The following is a 23,375-nucleotide window of genomic DNA, read 5'->3' as shown; positions in this document are numbered from 1 at the left end:
CAAATGGACAAACCTTGTTCCGACCCTGCCCTATAGTATCTAATCACCTAAGTAATAGATCGTGCTTGGTTGGCACTAATGGACAAAGCTCTGTTAGCTGTGACGTCACTAACGGAGTTCCTCTAGGATTCGTTCTTGGCACTCTTTTCTTCCTACTGTTCATAAATTATATTTCGTCAGCATTCCAACGCTCTTCATTCTTTCGATATGCTGACGAATCAAAGGTATTTAATACTGTCGACAATTTTCACGACTGCAGTGACCTCTGGCAAAGACATCTTTTTCGCTTTCAAGCTAATTAGTAGAGAAACAGAGAAAAGGAGCTCTTCTTAATGTTTCCAAAACTTTGGTATGAAGCTATACGCGGAAAACAGACCATGTGCAAGTTTCATACGCCCTTCGGGATGCTACATTGAGCACGGTAAACGAAATTAAAGGCCTTGGTGTGTACTTCGAGAAAACGCCAAGTTTCTCTTCGCACGCTAAGTATGCGAAACGACGGCCCTTCGTGCGCTTGGTATTGTTTGTTGCAGATATGATGGCTTCAATGCGCCTGTGTCCTTTCTGAAATTGTTTTCTACCGCGTGCCTTCCACTACTAGAGTTTGCCTCTGTACTTTGTGGCGGAATGTGCAAATGCAGATCTAATTCTGACCTCATCGGATGCGTCCATATTAAATTGATATCTACTTCTAAGCACCGCTTTTGTCGTTCTGGCGTGCATAGTCCAGCCCTCTCAAATATACGTGAACTCACACCTGTAAACTCAAGACTTGCTAAATTAGAATTCCTGTTCCTCTATAAAGTGGTCCCATGGTATTATACCTTGTCTAAACCTTATTGAACATGTGCAACTATCTGTGCAGCAAACTTACAGTATACCAGGCAGCACTCCGTGTTTTCTGCGCGGAATTGTTGGATTGAAGACTGCCTTGTGGCTCGACTCCAAAAAGCCTATAATAAGTATTCTGCCATTATTGACATATTTCAGAGTTCATGTACTGTGTTTTGTACATATGTAGATCAACACGTTTTATGATTAACTCCCTTTAACGCTCGTCTCCTCGTTTTCTGTTGCCATATTTATTTATCTATCTCACGTTCTTTTGACTACCACACTTGTCATGTCTGCAGATCTTGATTTGTGTATTGCTTTTTAAGTGCACCAGTACAACGGCCCCGTAGCTGTTAATGGGCACTATAATAAATATTTGACTGATGTATTTATTTATTTTTGCAATACACAGAATAACTGCAACCGTGATATGTGGCCTAACAGCAAGAAGAAAAGAAAAAAAAAAAACATGACACGTAATTTTGACAATAATTATCAAGCTATTCATGGAATACGACATGGGGTTCTCAAAATACCCTTGTACATTGATTTACGTGCATGTCAAAGAACCCCGTCAGGTGGGCAAAATCAAGCAACGCTCTGGGACTCTTCAATGTGCCGCATCTCATATAGCCCAACGTTGTTTGTGGATGTTAAATCCCATAAATAGGTCAACGGCCTCTTCGTACAGTGTTACCATTTTAGCACATATTCATCGATATTCATCCATATTCATACATATTCAATCTTCAAGTCTAGAACATCGAAAGTGGTTCACACTGCTCTACTCTCGAGCACTGCTTAGTTGTTTTTACACGCAATGACGTTATACAGGTCAATCAGCGCCCTCTGTTCTTGGTGCCGACGAAATATAATTGCCGCCAATGCCACAAGTAGCGTATAGTTATAGCTCTGGGTGGGCAGATACCGATATCAGTGCACAGTATGTATTCCAGAGCATGCTAAAACGGTTTGAAATGCAATCGAAGATGTTTGACCAACGACATGAGTACGCCAGTCACGATAACGCTATTAAATTACTGTATAGGTGTAGCGTAAGAACCTACGCGCTATCTTGCGCTGCAAATTAGCAGGGTGAAACTTAATTACCTTTAGCAAGTCGAACGATTCTCTCATGATGCTCTCGCTTTGCGAACGTTCGCTAGGCCTGATGCCTATGTCGAAGACGGCGTAGTGGTAAATGTTCTTCGTTGTCCAGTACTGCCTGATTCTGTCCTGACCCGCATTGCTGTTCAAATGCTGCCGCACGACTGATCGGTTCCTGCAGAGTGCAAGCGGCAGAAACACACAGGTCTCACTGCCTGCTCTAAACCGATCAATAATTAACGCTTTGATGAAAAGGTGCACACATTGTGGGGCAACTTTACTGAATCTCAGCTGGGAAGTATAAACTACGATTGAACTTTTTTTGAGTTCCTTTGTTACTGGATGCCTTGGAATATTTTCTTTCTTCGTTTATTTCTGTTCAACATAGCGAAATCTTTGAGGCGATTGTTTTTTGCTTGTTCCTTGTCGCGATATTGAGTTATTTCTGTCGCGCTCTTTTTCTTTCTTTTTACTTGCATACCGCCACAACAACCGATGAAGTTTCTTTTGAGTAATTTTTTTTTAGTTCACCCGAATAAAGAGACAGAAAGAGCCCAAGACTATTTTCTCCCCTATTTGTGCAATAAAGATACTCAACGGTATGTTTCCATGACGACCGCGGTCCACTTCAATGTGGTGAGCTTAGGCATCGCAAATCGCCATATCCACTCCTACCAACTACAAATTATCCCTTTGTCAGCCTCAGTAACACATCACAGCGTTACATATGAGGTATGTATAGCCTTTAGGGATTTTTGAGGAGCAGTTGATTCTCAGAACATGCTGTGACACAAGGGAAGACACGGAAATAGACGCAGTTATAAGGGGTGCGTGCGCAGTAAGCGCAAACAAAACATGTGAAACGGGAACGTAATGCTTGTATAGTGCACTATATGGTACAAAGACTGTTCCTGATTATTTTACAGGCACGCTTTAGGAGGATGAAACCGGTAACGACGACACGTACTATCCACCTTCTTTAAAATGGCCTATAGGTGGCCAGTGAGACATCAACGTCCCGTTTTTTTATCTCCGTAAAGAATACCTCATCAAGGACACATTCGCAACACCTTAGGTATCGAGTGATCTGTGCTGTCGTTGTGCCCACGCAAGGGTTAAAGAAGCATCCGCTTGCGCTTCTTCTAGTTTCTTGCACTATTTAATGGAGTACGCGGACGTATTGAAATTCCCCATATGCACCGTGTGTTCTGGTAGGTGGCGCAGTAAGGCCGATCTTATTTTTGACTCATTCTCGCTACCATATATGGGGCTCTTACAAAAATAATTTCTAATTTTTCTGCGCTCTGAGAGCAAATTAGCATGCTCCTGAAAGACCCGACTCACAAGTACCACCGTATCCACGCATAACGAATGAAATATGTAGCACTGCGCTTTTTGGTAATTACGAAGAGAATACGGCAGCGTTGACAGCTTAAGATGGCGCCACTGCAATTGACGCTTGCGTAAATTAGCGCGCACCGCTAAACGCTCAACTGCTCATCCTCTGTATTCTTAGTTTGGGCGCGCATGCTAATTTCTTAAGCGCCTTCCGTGATTGGCGACTGCGCAACCCTGGTTATGTCATTATCACGCCGATTGTTATCGTGAATGGCGGAAGCCCGAACGCTAGTTCATCAGGAGGTTCCCTAATGCATACAGAGTTGTGTGAATTCAACGCGTGCCGCATAGCACTCGATTACTGAGCGACTGAATTATGCATCGCACGTGTTATTTCCTGAACGTTCTGAGTTTCGCGATATTCGGCTCGGAGCAGGACAAATTTTCCAACTGCGAGGCGTTTCTTTCGAGGAACCCGTATGGGTTTCCTTTGTGACAACTGCTACGATTGGGTGGGTGTCTCATTTTCCCTTAATTACTTCTCTCCACCTTGCGGGTTTCCACAGAACTGCTAAGTCATTATACTCGTATATGTCCGACCCACAGTTAAATATGTGTCCACCATGCGGTAACACCCCTTGCTCTCGGTAAAAATAAACTTGAAATTTCAAGTTCCTAATCTAGACGCCAAGTGTGTTCAAGGGAAAACACAATATTTAGGGGGTAAAATCTTTCTACCTGCTTAGCAGTGATAACATCTTTTCTTGTTTCATCCTATTTCATTTCTTATCTAGTGATAATAAGCAGAACGCAATTCAACTTGTATGACGAGTTGTAGACGAGAAACTACACTTATCTCTATTTTACTGCTGTTTTTTTTTTACACTGAGTGGAGAACGTTTTATGTCGCATGAGAGATGCTGCAAATGCAAAGCCTGTTTGCGTTTTTGTTACGCTGATCGGCGGGATTATTCATAGGGATAGAGCGAAAGCCAAACCGCTTTTGTTTTATTGCACTACGACATCTCGACGCTTGTACATCAGAATAATAGCGGGGATTTATCTATCAGGTTTGCTCGCTTCTGGCGTTGTTAATATTTTTTTTTATACTTGATATGTTGAGTCCTTTGTTCATTTAGAATAATGTGTAGTTATTCTTTCCCAATAAACACTTGCCTACATTTGAATAGAAGATTAATGTCATCATCGCGAGCTGGCGGGTAAATTTAAAAATGATACCGTTACCAGTTACTCGCTCTTGCATTTTCTTCTTTCTGTTTTTTTTTTTGGGGGGGGGGGGAGGGGGAGGCGCTAGCAGAGGTGCAGTGCGATACGGTACGAGTAGCTCATTTATTGTTGAAGCGCAATTTACTAGAACAACGTCACTTATTGTACATCTTTAGTGCCACGTCAAACTATCAAAAAGATAAGCCTGCCCGTGTGCTCCAGAGCATGTGTAAAGGTTTTCTCTGTAGACTGAACGCTGACGGAAAACAGCCAAAGAAAACTTGCGCGTGAGGGACGCTGATGGCAAACGACGTCTTGTTCGACGCGACCGCCCCAGAGATCAACTGCTGCGTGATCGGGTTGCTGTCGTCGACGAAGCTGTCTCTGCCCTGCACGTAGAACGGGATGAAGGCGTAGTCGCAGGCTTCGACGTTGATCTTGCCGTAGTCCTGCCGATGGACGCCGAACGTGCAGAACAGGGGAGCTCTGCCCATGGGATAAATTCCGGGTCGGGCTGCAATGAGGCCATTGAATCGCGTGTTCAAATGCAAAGGACGTCAGTGACGTGTTGTCGATGGTGCCTGTGCCAACGAGTGGTACTTGTCGGTGCCACGGGCTAACGCAATCTCTAGAGAGGCAAGTAGGAACATATTGCAAGTGTATAGGCGTTTATGATTTTTTTGTTCGAAACAACGTCAACGCGAATAGTAACGGTGACGAGTAATGTTGAAGCGAATAGTTGTGGGATTTGCATAAATATTTAATGTAGCAGCTCAATAGACAAACCTGAAAAAAAAAAGATACTCCCAAAGATGGGAAGAAGTTTCATCTCAGGGATCAGTTTTTCTTTGTCTTTTTTTGTTAGAAGTGCTGTAATTCAGCTATATTTTTGTGAAATAACGCAAATTTGACATTCTTTGAAAACACCAGCACCATGGGGGGTGTTGTGCTTTGGCTTACACGAAAGATCGCGATTCTCGATGCCACGGGAGTGATTCCCGTTCACCTGTCACGCGTCATCGCGATGTCGCGAAGTGCAGAGTTTACTGTGCGACGCTGTCATTTTAGGCTGTGTTCCGAATATTCAGCTCGGTGCCATACATCTGGCTACACGCGAGTTTAACCCGTCGCGTCAAGTAGGCGAACAGATAAACTTAGTAGTCACGCTTGATGCATACGTCGGCTGCATTTGGTGAACTGCCTTGTTATATTTTTAATCATGTCAATTTTTCTCAGTTAACAAAAAGTGCGAGCCTTAACTCAGAATATTGCTTCCACTAATTGTTACAATTAAACTTCATCTCTGAAATAAATTTCATACAACTGAATCAAGTGGTTCTCTCATAAAAGCAGATCTGCATTTTACGTGCACTTGAACAGGGAAATTGGAGTTGAGCCTCGGGCTATAGCTGAACATTAAGCCATAGAGCCACAGCATTAAACATTTTGCAAAAGCTATGCATAGTGAACATGCGCCTGCTACACGCGAACAAGTGTTGAGTACACAAAACGCACAAGAACAGCAGCTTGAAAGCGAGAATGTTTCCCATAGAGATACATGAAAGAGCACCCGCCTCATGCCTTTGACCGACGAGCCACTTGGCGGCAGGAGCCTTTATCTGGCAGCCGTGAAACGTGCGCTGTCATCACTTAAAGATAGTAATCTTGGACCGTGCTCAGTACTTAGCTCTTGTTATATATATTTTTTAAAGTATCATTTTGACGCGTGTTTTTCTGGTCCTACGAGTGATAGAAGGTCTCCAATCCCCCGATCCTACGAAACACAAATCAATCTGCACTTTCGACGTTGTCTTCAAAAAATTAATAATTGTTGCCAACGACAGTTGCAACCGTCTTACAAAGCTGTATTTGACTGCAGGATCTTTCTGCAATGGACGACTATGGCTCTGTACCAATACTCGCCGAATATGGCCAAGTAGACGGCTACACTCTAAAAACTAAGAGAGTGCCGGGCACTCTCTTTGAGGGAGTAGCTGCTTGTCCCATATTTCACTCTCTTTTCGAGAGTAGATCGACCCTCTTTGAGAGAGAGTAGGTCAACTCCTCCTGACAGAGTTTTGTTACTCCACCGCAAGGGATTGCTAGTACTCTTCCGCAGAGTGATAATACTCTTCCCACAGGGAGTGCTAGTACTCTTCCGCAGAGTGCTAATACTCTCCCCGCAGGGTTAATAGTACACCGCCAGACCGAGTACTTCTACTCCCCCAAACAGAGTGCTTGTACTCCTTCAGAACAGAGTGCTAGTACTCTTCCCAATACCCTCTTAGCCAAGTCCTGGTCACGCATGCAGGCAGGAAATCTGATCAAATTAGGGCCGCTGATATACTGTTCCCTAGGCGGCTCCTCAGAGACACTGGCCCGATTCCAAGCGGCCTTCAGAATAGGCGTGAGCAAAGTTATGCAGGATTTTAAAGTCATTTTTTCCTGGCTATTTGCTGCCTACCGTGAGGCGTGACTGCTCTGAAGCGGCCTATGCGTATGCGTCACGAACGCCACTGAGGAGAAAAAAAAACGAATTAACATTTAATCTGCAAATATCTTCGCAAATTTCACAGTCAGGAGTCACACAATCTAATTAGAATACAATTGTCAAGGGAATCACATACTTATCAAGAATCACTATGCTCTATACATCATGTGAATTCGAACCCGCGTACACTCGTATTTGTACAATTGAAAACACACATCATAACCATTACACCACAGCGCCGCCACGCCCAGTCGTGTTCTTTTAGAGGTTATATATATACCAAACGTATTTGATGAATCGGCTGTGGTGGGTGAGGTTTTTCTGCAGTGTGCTGTGCTGTTGTGTACTGGAATACGTGTGCGTTTGCATCATTTCCATTCCTTGCTACGACTAACGAAGGAAGACAACGTAGACGACAACGTGAGAACTATTCACGGCTTGTCGTCACCGCAGGAAAATACCAAATGTGCCGTTCAGCTCATGATCGAGTGCTTCTCCAGTCCATGTTCTCCAAAATACGCGGATACAAAGTATTGCGCCAACCATCCACGTATGTGAATTTAATTCGCGCGTATACTGGTGAGCAACTGCGACGCCAGTACCAGGCATTTCGACGTGCCTCACGCTGCCGTGTAGGCGTTCTTTTCAAGTGCATTAGAGTTTGGTTCAGTCCGCTGTGAGCTGTTGTCCTGCATTAGCAGCGGATCGTTAGCGTTTTGAAGCGCATGAATTCCAGCATTTGGAGACTGCTTATGCCGATAGCCGCGTCAAATGCATTGGCACGCATGTTTAAATGACTAATGTGTCCACTTATTACGCGTGCACTGCTCGTATCCTGTGGCAGTGCTCGTTCTAAAAGCTTCGAAGACCATCTACACTCATGCGTGTGTTCAATTTATATATGCACAGGATGGACTTGCCGGCTAGTTGGTTGAGCATTTTAGAAGAAACAGCGCAACACAAGGACAACGCAAAAACATGCCACACCACGAAGCGCTGGTGTGGTTGATGCTTTTTTTCGTCCTTGTGTTTGCGCTGTTTCTTCTTCCACGATACACGCACACCACAGGTACGCGAAAGTTTAGGAGCATAAGTGGTTAACTCTGTTTTCCCCGTTTTCTCTCAGTGTCAATGGCACAGTGCGTTGCCCGGAATTGTGCACGCTTACCCCCATATGCATAAATGCATCATAACTTGAAGCCCATGCTTGACTTGATCTAAACGACGTAAGTCGTGAACGCACCAAAAGAAAGGCAGTGAGCGTCTTGGGGGACGTTCGCACCAGGCGTCGTTTATATCAAGTCAAGCATGAGCTTTGTATTAAGATACATTTCTGAATACGGGGCTAGACATCTGCTTCTTCCAGAAAATGTCGAAGAAACGCCCGCCAAAACCAGGCACATTCGTAAACTTAACTAGGCAATACGAAGCTCCATAGAAAAAAAGAACAGTGGTATTAAAAGCTTTCAGTATTTTTCTTTACTCCAAAATAGTTGCGCTCTCGTGGCTTCACTGTACAGAGATAGTGCAGCGTTAGCTAGAAAGCATGAATTTCCTAACTCCATGCCAAAATAAGCTTGTAAAATTATTTAGGTGCTAGAATCCAGGGTTTGTAGCGATCCTTGAAAATCCTTTATTTCTAAAATGCCATTTTCAAGGCATTGAAAACCCTTGAATGTTTAGAAGTACTGGAAAGTCCTTAAACTTGTACACTTGGCTAGACTTAGTAGACATTGCCAAGCGCTTTTTTTCCCTTCTGCGACACTCTTTCGCATGTCACAGAAAATTGTCTCTGGAGGTAATAGAAGGAAAGCGACATCCTTAAAGTTGACATTACAAAGGAGCTGCAGATACCAGTTTTATGCACATGGAACCGGCGACAAATGTGCTTGGAGGAGCAGAAGCAGGAAGCTCAACAGTTGAGGCATTCGAAGAGAAGCCGTGAAGAGTAAATTGAGAGCGACAGACACAATAAAAAGAAATTAGAAATGACTATTGCTTATTTGATGGTGAAAAAAGCTGAGGCAACAGATGACATCACATACACTGTCAAACCAAACAGTATTGAAAAACTGCAAATGTTGCAGGTCCAAGTAGTTAATTGTGCTATTGCAGAAAAACTTTGAGCGCTTTCTTGAAATGCTTCCTTGTGTGCGTTTAGTGGTGGGCGGTGAAAGGCAAATTAGCAGTCTTTCAAATGTTTGAAATCACTGAAATGCGATTTGTTTTGTTTTCTTTTGTTTGCATTAAAGTTAACGGTGTTCTTGAACAAGTTATTGCCCGTCCAAACTACTACACACATTGCACGAGGTCCTTGAAGTTACTGTGTCGGGGCCTCGAAAGTCCTTGAAAACCATTGAATTTTTTTCTTCAATATTGCTACGAACCCAGTAGAACAACTGTCATGGAGTAAAAACCTTGGCTGAACAGGGAACGCAGAGCACAGGAAGACTAGAAATGCAGTAGTAGGTATGGAGGGCCTGAAAAAAAATGTGCCACATCCGCTCCTCTGCCTTATGTTTCTGCACCGACTGTCGCATTTTTAATAGAAGTGCACTTTCTGTTCTACTCCAATAAACGCAACATTACGAACTCCAGTGTGGGGCAGTCCTTCAGCCAGTGCAGAACTTTTTCTGTACATCCGAGTCAGCTCTGTCATTTTTCCAGCATTGTAGTACAAGATTTGTTAAACTGGTTTAGCAGAATATGAGCAGTATACTTAAATTAGCTGTTTATTTGTATGCACAAGTTCAGGTCCTCAGTTTGGTTGCATGACAAATTGCCATACCTCAATAGATACAAGAAACAATTTTATTACAGTTTAATACAATCCAAACAGTAATAATCACAACAATATAATGACATACATTTCTTTTGGTACGTATACAGCCCATGTCTTGGCAGTGTATAAATTCAACTATACACCGCAAGTACTGTGTCCTGACCACTATTATTCACATGTGTAAAACCATCACAGCAATTCAACAAATATCACAGTAGTTAGTGACATACACTTTGTAACTGCTTTACATGAGCATAATGTATACAAATGGTCCCTGTGTGCCTACACATGACTAGTGCCACCCGAGTACTATTACTCACAGGTGTAAAACCAACAAAGCAGTTCTTTAAAAAATATCACAGCGCTTAGTGACGTACATGCTGTAACTCCCTTGTAGAAACTTAATACAAACACGTGAGGACACAGAAAGCTAGCAGTGGGCATACATGGGAATACCACCGCCTCAATACTAATTCACAAGTGTAAAACCAACCAAGCAGTTCTTTAAAGAATATCACAATGCTTAGTGACATACATTTTCTAACTAGCTTATATAAGCTTTATACAAACATGAGAACATACACAAAGCTAGCGGTGCACCCGCATAGAAGTGCGGCCATCTGAACATGATTATTTGCAAGTGTAAGCTCAACAGAACAGTTCGTTATAGTGACGCACATTTTGTAACTGCCTTATACAAGCTTAGTGCAAGCACAACAATGCAGAAAAATATAAATTAAAAACTTGCTCTATGCATACACAAACAGATCAACACAAATGGTAAACACCGCTTTGAAGACAAATGTGACTGTGGCAAAGCGCAGTGCTGTGCCGGTTGAAATTGCCACCCACAAAAGTATTGAGCAATGCTTAAACCACAGGCAATAAAGTGCTGAAAGACTGCGTCTCTAACGTAACTATTTTAATTCAAATTTCTTGAATATAGGGCTCGCTTGCAGATAAGGCATCTGATCCAACTGACCTGATTTTACACCTGCTACATGCATACAATGCACTCAGATATAACTGGTAATAATAATTATAAAAGGCATTTAAAAACTTGATAGTATGATGAAGATGCATGACTAGAAAAGTTCTGTCCCCCTCGTACTTATTAAAAAGGTGTAAGTACGACACATGTTCTTTTTTTCCTCAATTTTTGCATTAATGGACAGCCGGGAACCTCGAACCGACACAAAAAAAAGATACTGCTATGTTAATAGTGTTATGAATAATTTTTTGTGAAAGCTTTTTTACAGACAAGTTGCAGTCTCGTTTCTGGACGTTGAGCTGTATCTTGCAAAATAACTTGAAAAGTGGTCACATGGGAGCATGACACTATATCATAATGTTAGTTTCAGTTGACTCTCTTGCCCTACAAGTCGCTGCTCACTGTGGCCAGTGATGCAACAGCAGTGTCTGTGTGATTTTCATCACACTTCTGTCCTATGCCATTCTTACCAGAGTTGGCGGCACATAGATACCCAAATTTCGATAGTGTTGCTTTCTCAGGTGGTTGCTTTTGATTTGCTCAATATCAGTTGGCACTTCAGCTGCATCAAACTTCTTTTTTAGCTCTTCAACAACAACATCAACAACAATCTTATGACACCTGTGTTGTCCTTCTAGTTGCCTACAAAGACCAGTCAATCTAGCAACAACACTGACAGTCTCTACTATCTTGTAATGGGGGAGAGGCGTGTCCCACCATGTGTTGTCACTATGTGGGCTGGCTGGGGAGGCAACAACTGTAATATGTTTGCATTTGCATATATTAAAGTGATGCTTGTACTGTGTTATAACACCTAACTTAGTCTTGCACTTGCTGCACAATAACACTGGCTCACAGTCGTGGTGAAAAGCTTTTGTATGTTGAGCAAATGAGTTGTATCCACTACAAAAAAAGTCAGTGATAGCACACATGTTGCTCTACCAGGCCCGGTGTGGTTCCTTCTGACACTGCTGCTGATGCTGACGCGCTGCTGCTTGCCTCGTACACTGTTGCAGCTGCAGTAGACATGGCAGTCTCTGTATCTATTGCTGCCGTGTCATCTGTCATGGTAACTTCCAAGTGGTATCGGGCTCACTTCTGCAACAGAGATGTTGTTTGCCCCTTGAGGGCTCTCGTGATCAGGGCCAATAATTTCGTAGGCATTGTCTCCTGCATCGAAGAACCAGTAAGAACAGCATGAATTAATAAACATAGCTCTAAAAAGTACGGACATCAAGACTTAACCACAAGCTTTGCACATAAGTGACCGGGCTTAATGAATAATACTTGCAGGAGGAGTTACACAATTGTTTGTGTATATTACAGTAAAGCCTCATCAGAAGATATTCAAGAGGCATGGGAAACATGTCTCTCGAAACCAAAAATTTTGAGACACTGAGGAGCCAGACTAAATCACTTTATTATGCATCATCACTAAAGTATGTTTTGATACATCTGAAGGAATAAATGCTCAGGGTGGCTTAAAGGGCCCCTAAACCACTTCTCGACATTTTTTGAACATTTCAAGTAAACACGCGTATCGAAATCAGAATGCCGTCACGATCGACGAAGCCAAATGCCAGAGTGCGTAGCACTGCCGGAGCACCACAATATGAAGAAAATGACCCCGTGCGCCTCTCTGGATCTATCCTGCACCCCCCAGTTTGTCCTGACGTCACCAGGCTGTCTCTGATGATGTCACCAGTTTCCGGTGCTGTCGATTGGTCGAACGAAAGTGTACAACTGCCGGCAAGGCCTGCAAGCAAATACACACACTCCTTCTTCCTCGTCGCGTTGCGCGCGATGCCATTGTGGGCAGCCAATGGGGGCAAAGAACAGGAACGCCAACAGAAGGGTCTCCCTATGAGGCTCTTCAACACAAGTCACCATACAGTTCTGTTGTATTAGCGCCACCCCTCGCAGGACGACGGGCCAGCGCGGCAGCAACAGAGCTCGTTGGTGTTGGCCTGTCCCGTAACATTTGGAGGTGTACTAGGCAAGGAAAAGACGATACTGTCCTTATGGCGTGTACCGGATGAAAGAGTAAAATGAGTGGGGACTACTTTTCGATAATCAAACACACGTAGCTCCACTATTACTGCACCGTTTCGAAAAATTCTCGTGGCTACCTGTTCATTGCCTTATTGTGTAGAACTGCAACACCGCAACTAAATTTGGCCCTTTAAAGAAGACATTCACAGCTTTTTAGTGACTGTAGATTGTGTTAGCTTCCTTCCCAACTTCTGGAATTTAAACACTTCACTTTGCAAGCCTTGTTGCTCGCAGTACCTTTGAGGTGCACTTAGACGCTCGTCAGCTTCAACTGCCGACACTTTCTGCCCTGCACTGTCCTCGTTGCCCTCCTTTTCTGGTTCATGCTAAAAGAGACATGCGCGATTGACTTGTGTTAAGGATTGCGTGATCTTTACGCCCTTCGGAGCACACAAGGTGCACAAAGTGAATGTGTCTGGGTTGTGTCCCTTCGAAGTAGTGAATACTTAAAAAGTCATCCTTAGTAACAAAGGTGTCTCTTGTATACAGTATTGTTAACGTGGCAAACATCGGAAAACCAACCAAACAATTTTCAGATGTCTCTTACAACCAAGTGCATCTTGTAATGAGATTCTACTGTACTGAATATCTTTCAACTATGGATCATCTGCATGTACATATAGTCACAAAGACATGTTGTGTGGAATGGCGAATCGGGAAACAGTTCATACTCTTACTTTTTGTCCCTAACATAAGCAGCTGATAACAATATGATAAAAAAAGCAGGCAATGAGGCTAGAATGGAACATAATCCTTCAGCTCTAAACAGTTTTTTGGGCCCACATCATTCCCTCATATGACATAAGGAAACAACTTGATTGCAGTAATGGCTGCATGTGATCTGAGTTGATTGAAACAAACTATACGTAAGGTTGTCCTGTATGTAATTTTATCAGAGTGCTTTTTAGATGTCCTGCTGGTGATCCTGGCTGCGCGATGCTTCTCATGCTTTTTGGCACGATTCCTTTTTTTCCACTCCACTTTTTTTTCAGATTTTCTCCCCGTTCCCTTCCCCCTTGTGTAAAATAGCACACTTGAATTATCAAATCTGTTGAACTAACGTGTGTATCAAACCTGTTAACATGTGTGCTTCTCTGTGGTCCGTGTTGTATTTTTGCGCTGCACAATTCAATTCCAGATGAAAGATGGAACGTCCCTGCCTTTAGTTTAATTGTGTGTGTGTGTGTGTGTCTCTCTCATGTTTTGAAATATATGTACATTCAGGAGTGCCTGCATGCCCTTCTCTCCTGCTCCAGTGACGAAAAGGAGAGCCTGTTTATGTACCATAGTAAAAAATTCAAAGGTTTTCGCTGTGCCCATTACATCCCTTATCATATGGATCTGTCACAATACAGAGTAGCAGTGGTCCATAATACTAGCCCATCCCAACATAATTATAAATTAACACATACCGACATGCTGCGAAACAGCTGTTGCAAAGCCGCTGGTGAAGGCAATTTCCGCAGCACTGCAGTGGTACAGCCGAGTTCCACCTGTATAGTGACAAATCCATATGCGTGTTAGCAACTCAGTAGTTGCTGATGGTTTCATAAGCTTTACACTACACAATAAAGTAATCTAGACAACTTTGTTGGAACAAATGCACATAATTAGGCCACCACTTAAACACTAACACAATTAATTGCCCCCAATCTCTCACTCACTAAGGGATAATACTACTGAAACATCGGTGGAGAGCTCAGATTAACACAGCCCATAAAGGACAAGCGTTCTTTGAGGAAAACAGCTATAACAGCGGTTAGTTTTCTTGATCATTTTATGTGGTAGCTTTGATTTAAATGTCATGCAGTACTATAAAATACGAAGAGCCGCATTTCTAGCAGCAGAAGGCGTCGTCAGGCTCATGGTACAACAGATTTTTGCACTGTTTGTCAGTGAGCCGACACATACAAAGAAAACCGAATTCACACATACATATACAGTGTCAAGTGCACTTCTCCTTCTGAAAACGCAGCCACCAGTTCCAATGTTGCTGAAAGGAAAGGTTATATATAGTGCGAGACTGCATGGAACTGCCACTTATGACTGTAAATGTATGGTCTGCTGATTGCAGAGGTAGTCACATGCTATTTCTGGTCTCTTTTAGAAGCATTACTAAAGAATAAATTAAAATCTATTCATAAGTCACGAATTTCATGCATCCACAGTTTGGCTAAATAACCTGTAAGAAAAAGACATGTTTACCTGGAATAGCAACCTTTTTTCCTGCTGCAAAACTTTCCTTCGAATTAATGAAATAACTTTACAGCGTCATAATGCGTTTCTCGCAACTACTTGCCGGCAGTGGTGAGTTAGTGTTTATATCCAACTCATTGGGCGACAATACTGCCAAACACAAATGCTTCACGAACACGAGAACACGTCCCTCGCAGAGAATAGCAACCATATATGCCTCTGTGAGACATGATCGCACCTTTGTGGTCAAAATGTACATTAGAACGACATCACCATCTCATTAAAAAAAAAAAGCCTCCGTACAAGGCAGCCGCCAACTGCATAATGTGAAATTGCAACTGATGTCCACTTACTGGTGGCCTGTGTTTGAGTCACTTTTGGCAGTTGACTGGGTGCTGAGAAATGCACGTCCTGGGTTGTCCCTGCAAGACATACAGGGTTATGTCAAATGTTGAAAATATATATATGCCGGCATTTCATCAGTCGCAAAACAAACGAGTAAACTAATAAACAACTGTAATGTAAACAGAGTACACATCATAAGATAGGCTGTCAACTGTTAATGCATTACGCAAAAAACCTAATGCATAGGAAAGACTATATGTATACACACGAAGCTGACACACAATTTAATTCGCTCTAGGTTTTTCCGTGCAGTATATTCAAATTATTATGTCTCGTGGTTAGAGCAAAATTAGTGTAAATTACGAACTAAATTATCTACCCTGGAAACTTTTCTTCAATATGCACCTGTGCGCGCTTCGAACGAGTAGCGTTGTAAAATTTACGTACATGGCATTTAACATAGTTGCTGAACACGGATTTCCTTTGCCCTGTGTCGTGTACAGTGAGCTACATATATCTGCCCCCCCCCCTTTTTTTGTACTAGCCATACTGTGTGCCACTGCACCTATACGCACGTCAATAAACCTCACGACACAGAAATAAAAAAAGCGCCAATCACCCATGCCTGCATGTTGTAGCGGGCCTAACCTAACCAAGCATGGGCTGTTGCTTTTTATAGTAAACACAGGCACCGTGCTCATTGCAAGTATGTATCATGTCGCTAAGCAAATATGCAATTTCATTGTACACTATTTTTTTATCACATTGATATATCTGTTGAGAGGCAAGACAAAAAGCAGTCACTTCTCAGAACTAATCAGCTTTCTTAAAACACATTTTTAACTTTTCAATGACACTTGCTGCTATGTGTTTGTCTCCAGAGAGCATACTTGATTTGACTTTCCAATCAGAGACATTACATAAATATACCATGTTAAGATGACTGCCTGGAGCACGTGAGAATTTTCATCTTCGTGTAACATACTGTATCTTGATTTTGTTGACATTTGGTCAAATGGTACACCCAATATACCCACATACTAGTTTTCTTGTCCAAATAACATGCCAATGTATTTTGATTTTTTGGCATTGGCTCCTCTGCACTACGTGAAGTCGCGCTGCACTGGCTCTTTCACATCCTCGTGTCCTTGCAGCTGCCTTCTTGCGTTAAATAAAGCGGGTGCCTGAAAAATATCATATGCAAAAGTCAACACAAGGGCATGGTGCAAAACAACATCAAGACAGTCAAGGCCATGGCAATAAAAAAGTCTTAGCTCTTAGTCTTCCTAGTGAAATGCATGCAAAACATCCAAATGACTGCAACAGTCAACTGCTAAACTAACTTCAATTTTTAGATTTAAGCAAAAAAACAAATAAACTACAGTTCATCCTTGTTTTTCATGAATGTTAGAATACTCCTGCTAATGACTAGAATATTGGTCATTTTCAGACGTCATAGGTCTGTCATGAGTCTGGTGTATCGCAAACACCACTTGTGACACATCCTAAGCACGTGCCCAGTGTGCCCCCCCCCCCCCCCCCCCCCGCACTATCCCTGGTTGTGCCACTGCTGAAGCCATAATTTGAGGATTATAGCTGCAAACATGATGCTCAGTAGGGATGAAAATATTGTCCTTCAGCTCAATGGATATATGGATGTGCCTATAAAAAAGGGCAACAAGGCTTGTTATGGCAAGCTTACCCACATTTCAATACTAACAAGTTCACTGCGGCCTGCATCTAAGCTTACTAAAAGGCATGAACTTATTTTCATGCATGAGGTGCGCAGTGGAGTTCATTTTTGACAGACCCGACTACTGCTGCAGTTTGAAATCTAGCATTTTACATTCTTGTAGGCATGTAAAAGTTGCACTTAAACCGCAGTTATTAGTTTATTACACCAACCTATTGTTCTGTGTACGACAGACTGGTAACACGGAATTAAAGCAACATTTTATTTTGATATTTTATTTCTCTACTAAAAATATTCAAGCGATAAACACATCTTGATCTGCCATGCTGTAGCAAAATGCACACATTACGCTTGTAACCCCCAGAGGAAGGCTGATTTAGCTGTTCATATGACATAACTCTGACACGCCAACTCATATTAGCAAATGCACAGGCATGTCCAAAACAATAAGCGTATGCAAAGCGCCCCTGCAATTGTAATTCCACACAGCAGCCGTTATATTCGATGCCGATGCGTAACTAGCTGCTCGACAATTCACCGAGTTCGTAGACATAAGCATCCTTTCAGTTTCGCACCGTGCACGAAAACTGCAACAGGAGACAAAACCAGACCTATAATCACACCATTTCAACATGAGCAAAAACAGTTCGGTCTTAGGGATAAACACTGTGAGAGCGATTTAGTGCGCGACGGCGACGAGCGACGGCTTCGAGCGACAAAACGGGCCGTCGCTTGAACAGATGGCTCGGTTCTGGAAATCTAGAAATCGTTGCTCGTCGCCCAGAAGTGCTATGAGCGACTAGCCAATAGCGCGAAGCCAGAACTGGATGTACATACATCGCTCAAATACTACCGATTGTCGCGCGGAACGAGCAAATGATTCAATTTTTATACGTGCAAGGATAAGAACGTACTGCAAGACCTCCGGAAATATTTTATGCTACTTTTTATAGTAAAATACATCAACGTAAATTACTAAAGCAGGCGTCACGCGTGACTGCAGCCCTCATGCCGGCAACACCGGGGAGGCGTCGCTCAAAATCGTCGCTCGCACGGAGTACGACTTGTAGGCGACGAGCGAACGCGACAGCCATCTCCGTCGCGTCGCTTGTAGCTGCCGCGCGCAAGATCGCTTATATGGGGTTTATACTTTTTTCAGCATAAAACATGGATTCCTCATGCGTTTTCAGTAAGTTCAAGATAACGCGCCCAACTGACCTCTTGCAGCATGCAGCTGAATGCCTGCGGCAAAGTTTCTAACTAGCACTGGTGCTGCACGTAACTTCAGTGGTCGCAGATTCCCCCTGCGCGAGACACCGTCAAGCGCGTGGTTTATTTATAAAAAAAAAGCATGCTGCCAGCAAAATGACGCCTTCTGTTATGTGATTCCTTAGTTCAACAGCGTTCCGTACACAGTAGACTGCCAAACTGAATAAATTCAAACACACAAAACGCACGCTAATCACGCTCCGCATAGACTCGGAATCACGGGCTGGTGAACTAACCATTTTAAGCGTCCTCTCGCCTGGCGTCTTATTGAACATACCATAGTTCTGGCAGCGTTTGCGATTTTTAAAGCTCTTACGGACAACGGCAAAGTGATAAAATCACATGCAGTTATCGCGACGACTGGCTTTTTCGATTGACATCGAGAGACAGCGCGTACGCCTAGTCCTTTGTCAATCGCGTCGGCTAAGCGCAGCGACGACTTCCTGGCGATAGCATGACATATACGGAGAATGTGCACCTAAGTTAGAATTCACTTACCGTGGAGGATTTGTTGTTATATCCAAGGCATGACGAACGACTGTCGTGTTTTCGTGGCGGTGCGAGATGGCTGACCAGTGGCGTAGCTAGGTCGTCTGGCACCCGGGGCCCATAGGTCTTCTGTCACCCCCCCCCCCCCCCCCCCCCTCCTCATGTAGTCGAGGAACGCGAGGACATAGACAATTATCGGGTTTCAGCTCCAGCATACAGCCACCTTGGATACCGCGCACGTTCCCCGGGTCCCCCTCTCCTTCGCTTTCTTTCCCAGAGATCGCGAATGCAGCAAGTATACACGCTGTTTTTCCTGCGCCAAATAACAGAGTGTTGCACTGATAATGTGTGATAAGCCCATGTACACATCTTCTGACTGTAAGGCTTGGCAGCCAATACAAATGCGGCATCGTGGAAAATATGGCTCACGTCACAAGTAACAAAAATATCTTTATAATAATGTTTTAATTACCAATTTTAGCGGCAATATTGCTTTTGCAAAATTGACGCCCGACATTCATATCTTGCTCAACAACAACTTCACAAAAATCGTCGTAGGTAATATGGCACGCAGTATTTTGTATGTGGGCAGCCCTGAACGAAAACGAAAATTAAATTGTTTGTCAGTGACGCTGATCTCCCCACCCTATTAGAAAACGCTACCTGCCTCCCCGCTGCGCGGGCGCCAATGCTATGACAATTACGAGTTCTCTTCATTCTGATCAATAAAGCCTTGTTTTCATTTGCTGCTATACGGAAAAACGTGATTATCCGAGCTGCAGTACCACCGCAAGATTGGGATCAGAATAGAGCACGCTTCGCGTCGATTCTCGGCGTCACCATAAAGAAAGAAAGAAAAGGCCGCGATGAAGCCCGTGCCAGGGAAAGCTTGCACTACTGTTGGTTTGCACTCGCAATGGAGCGGATTAAGGGATTAACGTCACTGGTCCACTATTTCATATTTCTTTTGCTGCTGCCATATACTGGGCGCCGTCCGCAGTGCCAAAGTACTGTAGGTTGTAGCACCCAGAACGATTTTGTTTAAGAAGTTTTTGTTGAGTTAATAATATGACTTTGAGTCCTCAATTCTCGAATTGAAGTGCTTCCTCTGTAAGTACTAATTACGGGATTATTAAGGATATGGTTATTACTTATCTGCCATATTTTTCGCGCTACCGAGTTCCTAGTAATCACAAAAAGACATAACTTCATAGAATCTCGATCGGGAAATATCCTTACAAAATTCACCTTTTTTGTTTATAAAATTCTGTGCAGCTGATACAGACACTGTACTTGTGACATGAAGTCACACAACAACAGTTTTCTGAAACTTTCGAGGGTAAGAAGGAAAGCGTGAAACATAACGGCAGGTTTCGCAGCCGCTTCTCGGAGCGAGCGGGAGAGGGGAAGTAAAAGCGAGCCGGGCATCGCGGCGGGCCCGCAACCTGTCGAGTCATACGCCGCCAAACTCTTTGGCCGAACCGAGTCTGAAGGCTATCCAGGGAATCCCATTCGCGACTTTTGATGGCCCCACTTATGCAACGTCGCCCTCAACGAACGCTTCGCCGTAAACGCGAGCGCCGGGCGCGCTGGTTGAACGCCCTTTTGCTGCTGTCTTTGTTCGTCTTCGCTGCGCGTTCTGAACGGAAGAGGGACCCAAGAGCCCCAACGCCTTACAACGCCTCACTGTATGTTTAGCGACTCCTGCTCCCAGCATGAACGCACAGCACGAGCGCACCCCACATGAAACGTTCCGCTAAGGCGAGTAGTTTAGCGGCCATTTCGCGAATTAAAATTTTTCAGCCCGCACATTCGTGCAATTATTTCGTGGGGTGTTGATAGAGCTGCAGCCGACAATTCTACGGCGCTACGCATCGGGTGCATGAGCTCGGACTACTGGATGCCGGAGCATTCTTTGCAATTGGCGCCCAGTCAAGCCGGCGGAAAGAGAGGTGTCTTCAGGCGTATATGACACCCCCCCCGGCTGGCCCCTTGCACCCGGGGCCCACGGCCCCCCGGCCCCCCCTGTTGCTACGCCACTGTGGCTGACACAATCTCCCTCGGCTGGCCTTTGCTCGCTGGACGGATCTTCTTTCTCGGGTGCTGTGTTGTTCCGCGATCTTGAGCGCGCGCGCGCGCGCGGTGGAGCCACTCCGAGTGAAAAAGTAGAGCGCTCGCTACGCGTTCCTTTGAACTGCGGCGGCCTGTTCTCTTAGAAGCAAAACGATGTGTTCTTTGCTCAGCGTGCATGAATGATACATTGCCATGTTCGGGGCCAGCCACCTACAGTTGAAGCAGAAGATTACGCTACGTTTTGTTTTCTATTGCCGCAAGAGTCTCTCTTTTCTATTGTCGCAAGAGTCTTTTCACTCTCTCTCTCTGAAGGGTAGAGTGAAAAGCACATTTCACTCTCTCCTTGGTGACAGAGTGAACAATGCATTTCACTCTCCTCGACATTTTGCGAGAGTAAAACGACGCTTTGAAGAGTGAACCGGCAGCTTCACTCCTGCGATACCCTTCCTAGTTTTTAGAGTGTACGCGGTTAGCGGCCATCTCAGGTCTTTCCAATTCTGACGAAGGCGTCAAAAGAAGACAGCTTCGCGAAGATATTATCCAAGTAAAAAATAATTCAGGCTTCGTTGTTCTCCAAAGAAGACGACGGCTAAGCAGGAAGATTGGGAGCTCGACGGGAAGGTCGTCTTCACAGAGGAAAACGTAGCCACGATTTCCCATGCGCTTAATGTATGTCAGGTTGTGTTTCTTGTAGACTCGCACGCGAACGAAACCTAAAATACAGAAATAATATACGCTTTTCTTAGCTTTTTCTTCTCGCCGCGAGGTCATCATCAGCCTTCCCATCGTCTTCCAGACGGTTACAAACGCGTTCCATTACATTGGCTTGAAGCTGTCTCCTTAGCTGTCTACGTAGACTGTCTCGGATGCTGCCTGGAACTGGGACACATCCTATGTTCCTCTTATCCGCTGGCGTAAAGGAGTCGGCAGTAGCTTAGCCATTCTATGATTCTATGACTGTCTTCTTACTTTATCATTTTCTGTCAAGAAAAACTACGTTTTCAGAGAGTCTTTAGAAATGCGTTTCTTTTTTCAAAGGTATCTATCTGTTAGGTGTAGTTGTCTCAAGATGTGGCCACTGACGATTATGGTTGCAGCGCGCGCCTGCTGTCACGTCACCGCTGTCAAGACCGAAGCCGCTCTTTGATCTGCGCCATTTAATTTAGTTTTGGAGTATTGTTAGCGCGCAGCATTCTTCTTCTCCAAGTTAGGCCAGTGTTCTGTATCCCGTCGCTTTGGTGGGTCAACGAGCAGACAATACTGTCGTCCGCAGTCACTGATGAGAAATAGCTGGTGTTTCGGCTGGCGGGGGAGTAGCATCCGAGCTATAGTTGAATACGAACGGCCCTGAATAGTGACACAAAGTGAGCGCTAAGTTTCTTTCTGGAGGCATCGTATTCCGGCGTGGCGTGCTATCGCTCGTCGGGGCTTTGATGTGTCCCAACGTTTAGAGGCAGTAATTGAGTGGCTCTGCAAATAAAAAAAAAAGAAAGAAAGAAAGAAGAAAAAGGGAGAAAAGACGGAAAAGAAAAACAAGAAAAAACGCCTTCGTTTGTTGTCTCGGCCACTGGATTGCTCGTTGGTTCGTTCGTTGACTGGTTGGTTCGTTCGTTCGTTCGTTCGACGTCTCAAAACACCAGACAACAGATAAGCGAACAAGTGTGTTTTGTGCTGCTAAGACCACACCAACTCAACGCTCGCCCGCGTCGAGCTCATGCTGCAACGATTTGCGCAGTCCTTTGCATTACGTATATCCTCCTGAGACCCCGCTATGGGGATTTGTCCAATATATTGGACATTCAGAAATGAGACAGTACTCCTGTGACAAGGCTTTCATCCTCATAAAACCGCGCTGTCCAACCTATTGGACACCTGCTTGCGCCATCTATGCAGCATTAATGAAAATACATCGTTGAAATTCCCGCCGAAACAGTTCCACAATGGCGGCATTCTGCGGCGCGGCATTTTACGGCAACTGCCGGAGAAGCAAGCACGGTTTCTCATATTTCGACCTGCTTTCAGGGCTTATCTTTTCTATATTAAAGTTAATAAAACAGCGTATGCACAGAACACGAAATTTAAACTGTTCGCACGCTTACATTATTTTACGCTGCCTTTGATTTCGCGTTTCCATTACGTTGGACGCTAGGACTCAACCAGGTTTTTTTTACTGCGCTTTTCTGATGGCCTTGTTATGAACAGCAGGCGAGTACTGTTGGCATTTAGCGGCTTGTGGGCGAAATCTCCTTTTTTTTTTTTAGGGGACTGGCCTCGCATGTGTGATGAATTAAGCCGATAACTTTTCTTTTTTCAATCCATGGCTGGGACCCGCAAGACACCTGCCGCAGGTGGTCTCGTAAGGTAAAAAAACATATCGATATGCCTCCACCAGATATTGTGCGCATGTACAACGTCAACATGGGCGGTGTTGACAAGGCAGACCGAATGATAAGCTACTACAGGATAAAAGCACGCGTCAACAAGTGGA

The 23,375-nt window shown here is 44.0% G+C and overlaps 2 protein-coding genes and 1 long non-coding RNA gene across 4 annotated transcripts in view; 1 reads left to right on the top strand and 2 right to left on the bottom strand.

Annotated features, from left to right (window-relative positions):
* LOC140216391 (uncharacterized) overlaps positions 1-2,459 on the bottom strand; it is a 31,700-nt gene extending 29,241 nt beyond the window's left edge. The window contains exon 1 of the long non-coding RNA XR_011893050.1: positions 1,945-2,459. This is a non-coding gene — a long non-coding RNA (uncharacterized lncRNA). The remainder of the gene's footprint in view (positions 1-1,944) is intronic.
* Positions 1-23,375, top strand: part of LOC126540300 (Na(+)/citrate cotransporter-like) — a 165,581-nt gene that overhangs the window by 49,513 nt on the left and 92,693 nt on the right. The gene's annotated exons all lie outside the window — the stretch shown is intronic.
* Positions 11,497-18,898, bottom strand: LOC140216757 (uncharacterized). Of its 2 annotated transcripts, XM_072287277.1 has the most exons (5): positions 18,824-18,898; positions 16,405-16,547; positions 15,372-15,440; positions 14,235-14,315; positions 11,497-11,940 (listed from the first exon to the last, which is right to left on the bottom strand). In XM_072287277.1, the coding sequence occupies exons 2-5, from the start codon at positions 16,451-16,453 to the stop codon at positions 11,828-11,830; spliced, it is 312 nt and encodes a 103-aa protein (XP_072143378.1). In that variant the 5' UTR covers positions 16,454-16,547; positions 18,824-18,898; the 3' UTR covers positions 11,497-11,827. The 2 variants fall into 2 exon arrangements, with proteins under 2 accessions (XP_072143378.1, XP_072143377.1); XM_072287276.1 differs by lacking the exon at positions 18,824-18,898 and having other exon boundaries at positions 16,405-16,855.

This window comes from Dermacentor andersoni, chromosome 3, assembly GCF_023375885.2.
Source record: "Dermacentor andersoni chromosome 3, qqDerAnde1_hic_scaffold, whole genome shotgun sequence".
Taxonomy (NCBI): Eukaryota; Metazoa; Arthropoda; class Arachnida; order Ixodida; family Ixodidae; genus Dermacentor; species Dermacentor andersoni.
The sequence above is the reverse complement of the archived record's forward strand: the minus strand, read 5'-3'. Positions and strand labels throughout refer to the sequence as shown.